At 33.9% G+C, this 11,772-nt stretch overlaps 1 protein-coding gene across 1 annotated transcript in view; it reads right to left on the reverse strand.

The window, feature by feature from the left end:
* LOC103606599 (CWF19-like protein 2) overlaps nucleotides 1–11,772 on the reverse strand; it is a gene marked incomplete at its 3' end in the record, with an annotated part of 82,806 nt that overhangs the window by 47,020 nt on the left and 24,014 nt on the right. Inside the window, 4 exon segments of the mRNA XM_008591174.1 lie at nucleotides 4,469–4,561; nucleotides 6,343–6,436; nucleotides 11,378–11,433; nucleotides 11,435–11,772. Of these exon segments, the coding sequence (XP_008589396.1) occupies nucleotides 4,469–4,561; nucleotides 6,343–6,436; nucleotides 11,378–11,433; nucleotides 11,435–11,772 (581 nt within the window).

Consider the following 11,772-nt stretch of genomic DNA (forward strand, 5'->3'; position numbering starts at 1 on the left):
ATAAAAAACTCTATTAGACCTAAAGAAGGAAGTAGATACTAACACCATAAGATCAGGGGACCTGAACATCCCACTGTCAATATTGGACAGATCATCTAGGCAAAGAATCAGTAGATCTAAACAACACTCTAGACCAATTGGAGTTGGCAGATATCTACAGAACACTCCATCCAACAACCTCAGAATATTCATTCTTCTCATCAGCACATGCATCATTCTCCAGGAAAGATCACGTTAGGTCACAAATCAAGTCTCAACAAATTCAAAAAAATTGGAATTATCCCATGTATTTTTTCAGATCACAATGGATTAAAATTAGAAATCAATAACAAATGAAATTCTGGAAACTATACAAACACATGGAAATTAAATAGCATTCTACTTAATGACATACGGGTCCAAGGAGAAATCAAAAAATTTACTGAAACTAATGAAAACAATGATACATCATACCAAAACCTGTGGGATACTGCAAAAGCAGTACTAAGGAAGAAATTTATCACATTAAATACTTACTTCAGAAGAATGGAAAGATGGCAAGTGAACAACCTAACACGTCACCTTAAAGAACTAGAAAAACAAGAACAATCCAAACCCAAAGTTAGCAGATGGAAACAAATCATTAAGATCAGAGCAGAACTTAATGAAATTGAAACCCAAAAAGATGATACAAAAGATCAACGAATCAAAAAGTTGGTTTTTTGAAAAGATGAATAAAATTGACAAACCATTAGCATGGGTAACTAAAAAAAGAAGAGAGAAGATCCAAATAACAAAAATTAGAAATGAAAAAGGTGATATTACAACTGATACCTCAGAAGTACAAGGAATCATTAGAGACTACTATAAACAACTATGTGCCAACAAATTTGAAAATCTGGAGGAAATGGATAAATTTCTGGACACACACAAACTACCAAAACTGAGCCAAGACGATGTAGAAAATCTGAACAGACCAATAACAATAAAAGAGATTGAAGCTGTTATCAGAAGGGTCCCAACAGAGAAAAGCCCAGGACCAGATGGACTCACAGCAGAATTCTACCAAACATTCAAAGAGGAATTGGCATCAATTCTCTACAAACTATTCCAAAAGACTGAAACAGAGGCAATTCTCCCAAACTCATTCTATGAAGCAAACATCACCCTGATACCAAAACCAGGTAAAGATACAACTGAAAAAGAAAACTACAGGCCAATATCCTTGATGAATATAGATGCATAAATCCTCAATAAAATACTAGCTAACAGAATACAGCAACACATATGCAAAATTATACACCATGATCAAGTGGGATTGTTCTCAGGGATGCACGGTTGGTTCAACATACGCAAATCAATAAATGTGACACACCATATCAATAAAATCAAAGACAAGGACCATATGATCATTTCTAGAGATGCTGAAAAAGCATTTGATAAAATTCAATACTTGTTCATGATAAAGACTCTCTACAAGTTAGGTATAGATGGAAAGTATCTCAACATAATTAAAGCCATATATGATAAACCCACTGCCAATATCCTGAATGGGGAAAAGCTGAAAGCTTTTACTTTAAGAACAGAAACTAGACAAGGATGGCCACTCTCACCACTCCTATTCAACATAGTGTTGGAAGTACTAGCCAGAGCAATCAGAGAAGGAAATTAAAGGCATCCACATTGGAAAAGATGAAATGAAACTGTCCCTGTTTGCAGATGACATGATCCTATATATGGAACAGCTTAAAGCCTCAATGAAAAAACTCTTGGAGTTGATAAATAATTTTGGCAAAGTTGCAGGATACAAAACCAACACACAAAAATCAGTAGCATTTCTATTCTCTAATAGTGAATATGCAGGAAGAGAAATCAAGAAAGCCTGCCCATTAACAACAGCCACCAAAAAAATAAAATACTTAAGAATAGAGTTAACCAAGGAGTTGGTGAAAAATCTTTATAATGAGAACTACAAACCACTCCTGAGAGAAATTAGAGAGGAAACAAAAAGATGGAAAGATATCCCATGCTCTTGGATTGGAAGAATCAACATAGGGAAAATGTCCATACTACCCAAAGTGATATACAAATTCAATGCAATCCCCATCAAAATTTCAATGACATTTTTCTCAGAAATGGAAGGAACTATCCAGACATTTATATGGAATAATAAAAGACCACGCATAGCCGAAACAATTCTGAGCAAAAAAAATAAAGCTGGAGGCATAACAGTACCTGACTTTAAACCATACTACAAAGTTATAAAAACCAAAACAACATGGTATGGGCATAAAAACAGACACACTGATCAATGGAACAGAATAGAGAATCCAGAAATGAACCCACACACCTACAGCCATCTGATCATTGACAAAGGCACCAAGCCTATACACTGGGGAAGAGACTGCCTCTTCAGCAGATGGTGCTGGGAAAAGTGGATATCCATATGCATGAGAATGAAACTAGACCCATACCTCTTACCATATACTAAAATTAACTCAAAATGGATTAAAGAATTAAATGTACACCCTGAAACAATAAAACTGCTTAAAGAAAACATAGCAGAAACACTTCAGGAAGTAGGACTGGGCACAGACTTCATGAATACAACCCCAAGGTACAGGAAGCCAAAGGAAAAATAAACAAATGGGATTATATCAAACTAAAAAGCTTCTGCACAGCAAAAGAAACAATTAACAGAGTTAAAAGACAACCAAAAGAGTGGGAGAAAATATTTGCAAAATATACATCTGACAAAGGATTAATATCCAGAATATACAAGGAAATAAAACAACTTTATGACAAAAAAACAAGTAACCCAATTAAAAAATGGGCAAAAGAGCTAAATAGGCATTTCTCAAAGGAAGATATACGAATGGCCAATAGACACATGAGAAAATGCTCAGCATCACTCAGCATTCAGGAAATCCAAATCAAAACCACACTGAGATACCATCTCGCCCCAGTTAGGATGGCTAATATCCGAAAGACTGTGAATGATAAATGCTGGCAAGATTGCGGAGAGAAAGGAGCTATCATTCGTTTTTGGTGCGACTGCAAAATGGTGGAGCCTCCATGGAAAATGGTATGGAGGTTCCTCAAACAATTGCAGATATATCTACCATATGACTCAGCTATCCCAATGCTGGGAATATATCCAGAGGAATGGAAATCATCACGTTGAAGGTATACCTGTTCTCCAGTGTTCATTGCAGCACTATTTGCAATTGCTAAGAGTTGGAACCAGCCCCAGTGTCCATCATCAGATAAGTGGATATGGAAAATGTGGTATATCTACACAATGGAATACTACTCTGCTGTAAAAAAGAATGAAATACTGCCATTTGCAGCAACATGGATGGACCTAGAGAAAATTATATTAAATGAAACAAGTCAGGCATAGAAAGAGAAATATCACATGTTCTCATTTGTGGGAACTAAAAATAAATAAATAAATAAATACACAAATAATCTCGGGGTGGGGGTGTGAAGAAGACACAACACTTACAATTCCTTGAAGTTGATATGACAAGTGAACAGACATGAGGTTGTTGGGACGGAGGTGGGAGAGAGAGGTTTGGTCACAATGATCAACCACATTGTATACTGACAAAATAAAATAAAATTTAAAAAAAAAAAAAAAAGAAGAAGAAAAGCCCACTTCCTTACTATGACTTTCAAAGCTTAACATGATCTGGCCTCCTTTGACCTCTCTAGATTAGATTTCCTACTTCGCTCTTCCTCATTCATTCCACTCCAGCACCACTGTTCTCCTTGCTGTTCTTCCTACACGTCAGACATGTTTCTACCTTTGGGCCTTTAAATTCTCTGTTCCCTATACCTGGAGTGCTCTTCACTCAGATACACATAGATGCACTCCTTCACTTACTTCAAGTCTGCATCAGTGTCACTTTTCCAGTGAGAATTAGCCTGTGTGCCCCAAGTCACCAACCCATCTGTCATTCAAATTCCCCACTATCCTGCCATAGGATGTATAACTTTCTAATATGTTGTACAATTTATTTATTTATTATTTTTTATCATTTATTGTCTTTCCCTACCCAAATGAAAGTTCCATTCAGGCAGGTGTTTTTATCTGTTTTGTTCACTAATAGATGGATAAATAAATCATGAAACAAAGTAATTTGCTTTAAATGAAATGGATACTTAGTTCAAGTTTCATTCTGTAGGGGAAAAATTTAAGGAACAGTTTGACTTGCAGTTTGACTTGTATAAGGTCAAACAGTCGGTAAGGAGCAGAATAAAAGCATAAGTCCTTGGCCCCAAACCTAGGTTTTTTTCACCAGGGCACACTGGTGGAATGTAAGAGAATACATATAAAAAGAAATTTTAAAAATAAGCAAACAAACAAGCATACACACACATAAACACAGAGACAAAGACATACCTCACATTAAAATATTACCAGTGCACAGTAATAGTATTACACAAGGTAATTATATGCCTGCAAAGAAAATTTATTACTTACCTCTACCTCAGATTTTTTCGATGATATCTGTGTCACAGTTTCTTTGAATTTATTTGCCTTTTCAAGTTGAGCTTTAAGTTGTTCAGCTAATTCCTTCAAAAAGAAAACCAGGTGAAATAAGTGTAATATGCAGTTTAATTCTTTACTACAGAATATTTTCAAATTTACACAACAGAAAGGAAAAGAGCATAACTAACACTCATGTAACCATCACTTAACTTCAATTACCAACTTAAGGCCTAGTATATTACTGTCTAATGAACTTATCTCAGTTACACACTTCTCAAATACCTGTGATATTTGTTCATGCTTTGAAAATAAATAACGTGATATTTGTTGCTTTGAAAATAAATAAGTACAAGGACATATATTTTGGGGGAGACGAGGAGATGGAGGAAATACATAATCTTAAGAATGACATTTTTGCAAGTAGATATTATAAATTTCCAATACTTACAAGCTCAGTTATTTGTAACAAGGAAGCCATCACAAGATTTGAAATATTACCTTCTTTACTATTGATAAATAATTTAGATAAAAATACTGAATAGAATTCATTTTTACTCTATGAAGCCCATAGCAATTTATGTAAACAACTACCATATAAAGCAATAAACCACAAAGTAATAAATTAAATAAGCAGATCTATGTGACAAGCAAAGGACAGCATGCTCCACTGCAGTGGTTCCATGAACACAGGAACTCCTATTTTTAACCTCCTACCTAGGTGACCTCTCTTTCACTATTTTAGGCGGCTACTCTGTACTACTTTGAGTAGTACTTACTACTTTGAGTTTGTTTCAAAACTCAAACTTCATTTTCTTGCTTTAGTCACTGTCGTTGATTTACCTCTTTTACCTCTTGCTATTGTTGTCGCATTTCTGGGGTGAGTCGAAGTTCAGGGTTACCAAAGACCAGATTCAAAGAGAAAGAGCATATGCCAGACATGCCTTTTATTAGACATACAAACTAATAAAAATAGAAATATTGTGTTTGGCTACCATTTATTCTACTCAGAGTATATCAAAACTGAACTTAATGATCACTTATAATTGTGTGTAAGATGAGTGCATATGTATAACCATGAGTGAATCTTTCTATCAAGACACGGAATGGTATCTGGCTGTGCTATTCTGCCACGTGCACTTTAATAAAAGGGTACTTCAAAAAGTTTGTGGCAGAAAAGAATTAAAAGATAATACAAATATTTCCATGAACTTCTGGAAGTACCCTCATATATATATTATTATATATTATTTTAACAAGCATGTGACAATGTAATAAATGAATAAATGAATGAATGCAGTTCATTTGTAGTCATCCCTATTTCTATTCAATTCTGAGGTAAATCGGTCTTAAGTCAAACATTATTATGGGAATTAAATGAGCTAACCTGTACAAAGCATTGAACACAACAGGCACAAAAACACTGCCTTAAAAATTGAATACATGAATTAATCATGCTTTTCTAGGAACTCAATTTTTATGTTCTTAAGTAATTGAAGAAAGTAATATATGTTCCTAATAATATATAACTAAAATTAGGAAAGAAGCCAGTGACATCTTTATCTCCTTCAAATATGCTCAATAAGTTAGAAATGTAAGAATAAAAAGCAAATAACAAAGTAAAAAAGAAATTAAAAAGCACATAGTTCCCTAAGGATCTTAAATTTCAGAAATCTGATGGAGAAAGTAATTTATTTAGAAATTGACACATAGTACTGTTTCTAGAAATGCTCGAGAATTTCTTAAAAGAATCAATAAGCAGCAGTTATTTTCACTGTGTGCTACATCCACACTGCTTCTAAAATTACTCATAAGAAGTTAAATATTTAATCACTATTCTCTAAAAGAACAAAATATAAGAGTCTCACCACATTCCCCATCATCTCTGCCTTGATAATCTTGGCTCCCAACTTGTTCTTCTCATCAACACTCAGGATGTGGATGGACTCATCCTCTGGACTACTGGTGGAACAGGAAAGTTCTTAAGAGCATATGAAATGTATGTATAATGCATAATTACATCCTATTTTCCCATTAAAATTTACTCTCTTTAAAACACACACACACACATGCACACACAACACTGGCTAAAAACTTCAGAGGAAGAAGCAATTAAAAGGGCTCCCGCTCAATGATATTTCAGAAACCTTGAGTATACTGCAATTATTCTTTTTGTGCTGGCAGTGTCCATAGATCTCCCTTTAATTATTCTTTTCTTATCACTTGTTCTCACAACTTTCCCTATACAACTTACCTGGGCCCTGTTCCCCCTAATCTTATCCCAGAAGAGCTCATTATCCCTTCATGTGTGTAAGTTCCATAACTATAAGTATCTATACTTATACCTGTAATAAAGCATCATGGCAATTATGTACCATATTCATTCACATCTATATGACTGCGTCTCTTGTACTGTGAGTTCTTTGAAGGCAGATACTATGTCATAATTATTTTTATTCCACCAGGACTAGGAAATAGAAGCATTCAGTAAATACAATAAAAAATGAGTAACACAATGAATTTATCAAAGTCATCTAACTTAAATTCCAAGGGACAACTGTGATGTGAAAATAACTTCCTCTTGTTACTTCATTCCTTGACACACCAGTCCAGACATATTTTTTCAAATCTGAATGAGTGTAAGAAACACGTCGTTTCCCAAATTTTCAGTATCCAAAGATCACTCAAGGGAAATATGATATGCACATGGAACAATAATTTTAGGTTAATTTTGTTCCAAAGGTTCATCAAAATTTGAGGGTAAAAATAAGCTAAAAACAGTAAGAGTCATAACAACGGCAGGATATTTCAATTTTGTGAGCTATATGTGAACTATATTATTGCATCACTTTTTTTTCTTTTTCCCTGAAGTAACCAAACTCATCATGGTCCATGCATAGACCAAGAGGATCACCAATATTCTGGGGGTCATATATTGAAAAACACCGACCTAAGTCATCAAGAAAGAATTCCTAAATTTTCTCCCCTGTCACCCACAATCTGTAGCCATACGTTCCTCTTCTTTTAACATTTCCACCCAAGGCTAATCCTTCTCTTTCCCTTTTGGGCTATAATAACAAACTCTGCCAAGAATGACATTCCAAGGCTAAAATATTTTATAAAATGGGTTGGTTTCTGATATTAAATTTACAAAATCTAAATTAAGGACATCACTTTAATTTTTGTTCGTATTACATACTACCGTAGGTTTCAAATTCCTGAAAGTACTAAACTAATTTATTTTCCAACAAAAGAAAAACATAAGCAAGCACATTTCATTTCTATAAAAAATAAGCTTAAAGTTCTTAACCATATGGGCTACTACTGGAGGATGTTTTCCTACTAGTTAAAATAATCACAGGGCCTAAAAAGAACAAAGGAAAAGGATGATAAATTTGATCACATTAAAGAAAAAATAAAAGAATGGATTAAAAAAGAAAAAGGAAGGCAAATTACAAATGATGAAGAAACTATTTGCATTACATGACAACGATAAAGAGCTCTTGCAAATAAAGAACACAAAAAGCATGCAAAACAAGTCTAGTAAACAAAAACAGAAATAAAAATAAACACATAAAAATACAGCCAATTTCATTCACACTTAAAGAAAAAAAAACAAGGAACAAGTCTGTTTCTCAACTATGTATATGACCAAGATTTTTTTCAAGTTCAATATACTATCAGCAAGGAAGTAGGAGAAATGTCATTCTCATATATGACTGTAAGAATGTAAATTGGTAAATACAAAAAAACATATTAAAAGTAAAATGCACACATTCTTTGACCTGATAATTACACTCCTTGGAATTTATTTTACAGATATATTTCAATAGTGTGCAAAGACACACATAAAAACTTCATTGCAGCCTTGTTTGTAATAGCAACAAAGTGGAAACAACCTAAAAGTCCATTAATAGGAGACTGGTGAGAAATATTAGGTTATACCTAAGTTTAACATCAGAATATTAAAGAGCTTTTAAAATAAAATAGGTAGATACATATGGGCTAATGTGAAAAGAACTTTAAGATATAATGATTGGAAAAAACAAGATTCAGAATAAAACATGCATTATGAAGATATTAAATTTATATATGTTATGTATGTATATAATTTTATATGCTAAGTATATAAATTACACACATTCAAATGCACTAAAAAAATCTGGAAAGACACTGTTAACACTATTAACCTGGCAAGTGGGATTAGGGTTGAGGGTGACAAGAAAGAGAGACTTTTTCAATTTATGCTCTTCTGCCTTCACTGTTTAAATTTTATACACATGCATTTACTATCTACTTGATTACAAATGGCTTAATGTTTTAAAACTATTAAAGTAGCAAGAAAGGTAAACATAAATGAATGATACATATAAAGGAATAAAACCAATTCAACTAATTTCTCTATTACTATTCATATGAGACAAAGATATTAGTTGTTACAACTTTTCCACAGTCTGGTAGATTGACCTATGGTACATTCCAACACCCAATTTACAAGAGACTAAAAGTATTTTCCAGTCATCACTGAAAATGTTTCACTTTTTGCAGCTTATCTATCTTTTTTCCTCTCTCCTATGCCACTAATTGGTCAACTCTTCTCATATTCTACCAAAATTACTCTTACAAAAGATATCAATAACTTTTCCATAATCAGCGCATAAAAGAAAAGGGTCTTTTTCCCAAAGAAAATTCATGGTTCTACTTTTAATCTTATTCAAAACCACACTAAATGGGCATCAGAAGACATGAAGACTAATCGAAGCCTTGCAAATAACTAATAATATTAATAGCAACAACAGCTAAGATTTATGGAGCACTTACTATGAACCAGATACTATGCTAAATTTAAATTTTAGGTAAATGGCAAATACTTTTTAGCATAAGTATGTCCAAATATTGCAAGAGACTTATTATTTTTTATTAAAAAATCTGGAAACCCTATTTACATAATACATTGTGTGAGTCATGACTTTAGCTCCCTCAGTTTCTACATATACAAAATACAAGGATCAGACTGATTTCTTCTATTTCTAAAATCAATTCTGTGATTTTTTTTTCTAGTTCTAAAATTCATTCATTCTAAAACTCCTCAGAATTTTGGTATTTTATTTTCAAAAACCAACATATTCCCAGGATAATAAAATTAACAGCTTCTAACAATCTTTCACTGAATCTTTCTAAGCAGTCTTGAAAGTTCTATCTTGGTCTCTTACTTTACACCACTCTACATGCTCAGCAATCTTTTTTTTTCATTCAAATATAGTAGATGATTCCCAGATTTTCTTTCCTTCTCCAGACAATCACAGAATTCATGAAAAGCCTCAAACCCTCTGTAACATCAAAATTCACGCATATAACAAAGAATACTGTCTTCAAACCAAAACACACACACACATATATACACAAACACAGCTTTTTGTGAGTGCTTATATTACAGTATACCTATCAGAAGCTTACAATTTGAATAAGACACACAAATATGAAGCAATCAGACAACCAGATGAAATACTAACAACGTTAAGATTGATTTGCATACTCTGCTTAGCTACAGTCACAAAAGTCAAGATCTAGTGATCGTCCACATGCTAAATCAACCCTAATGATATCAGGAAATAAGAGCTTCATCCCACTAGCAACTGGGAACTAGAAATAGTGTGCCATCCAGGATAGCTAGAGTGAAGCCTGGACAATTGTATATGAACACAGTCTTAGACATTCTCTAATCCCTTCCTTGCTTATTCAGCCAATACAACTGGATTTCTCCTTCAGTTTCCTAGGAGCAAAGCCCTGACCTGAACCAGAGCTCATCTGACTGGGGCTCAATCACTCAGTCTAGATTTTGCTGGCTCCCTCCCCTCCCATAGAAAGTTACACTCACTCAGTCTAGATTTTGCTGGCTCCCTCCCATAGAAAGTTACACACTGTGCTTTATAATCCAGTGCTTCAGATGGAGTCGTTAACAAAAGCGATTTATCAGAATCGTGACCCCAAACCACAATGCTTATATCTACTACTACCATTGATTTTTATGATTTCCTAAAATGCCTTCCTTTAGTGTCCCACTCATTTTTAACACCATTTAATGATCATTCAAGTATATGTTTGTCATTATCCTTGGACACATTTTTTATGTCTGGCTACCTCCAACAGGGCCAGCCCTAAAGCTAAATCAAGCTTTCCTAGCTTTGATCCCACTCATCCTGAGTTTCCTCATCTTCTGACACAGACCTATATAAGTGCAACAATAAAAAAAACAGTAAGTGCCATCTATTTTCCTAATCATTATGGGTACAATCATTATCCTACCCTTATTTTACATTTAAAACCCTAACATTATCTTTAAAATCTGCCATTTGCCCAACATGGATTATTGCTTTTTCTGCAAAACAACAACCATAATTCATGGTTCCCTCTGCAGGATCTTTCACCTGTATTTGTCACTTCATATCGGGTTACAGAAGCATATTTTCCTTCAGTCTCCTATACCTCCTATAGACATGCAGTATTTATAATTATGATTACACTTAACAATGGGGTAATTTCCTTAAAATGTAATAGGGCACTGACAACAAAATCTACTCAAATTTCTCCTGAAGCCCATCCATTTAAAAGATTCACTCATTCCAGTTTTTAAATTGCAAAAAAGCAATGAATTTTGAGGAAATAGTGCTACTGAATTCCTCCAGCTCTTTTAAAAATAGAAGTGAAAAAAAAAAATACAATCCACAAAACAATATTACTGTATTGCTAAATCTGCCTATCTTATCTCTTCCATCAATTTTAAGAAATAGACCATACTCGGATCTAATTAACAAATGATATTCTGAAAATATTGTTCAGTTCTTTGAATCTTCTGAACCCTAATATTCATTTATCACAGTAAAAAAACAAATGATAAAATACCCAGCAAATGTAGACTTTGTGTCACTTCTCAGGCTTTCATCTTCTGATTTTTCTCTCATGTCCTCTGAAATATGTTGGTGCCTCTGGAATATGTTGGTGTTCAACACTGCTACTGGTTTCCAGTGGCTTTTGATTTGAATGTTTCTTGTCTCCTTCTCTCCCATTAGATTGACTCCATGATGTTAAACTCTCTTCACGGTTCTCAGTGGGTTTTCGAAAACCACAACGCAAAGAACCCTGAGCTACCAATGCTGAAGGTAAACTAGATGGTTGAAAATTTCTGCCCTTGCTGCGAAATGACAGTTCTTCATCATCAGAGGGTCTTAAGAATTTATGTCTCAAATTACCTGGAGAAGAAAGCTCTTGATTTTGCCTTGGGTTGGATTCTCTTCCAC

Source organism: Galeopterus variegatus, unplaced genomic scaffold (genome assembly GCF_000696425.1).
Source record: "Galeopterus variegatus unplaced genomic scaffold, G_variegatus-3.0.2 Scaffold6722, whole genome shotgun sequence".
Lineage (NCBI taxonomy): Eukaryota > Metazoa > Chordata > Mammalia > Dermoptera > Cynocephalidae > Galeopterus > Galeopterus variegatus.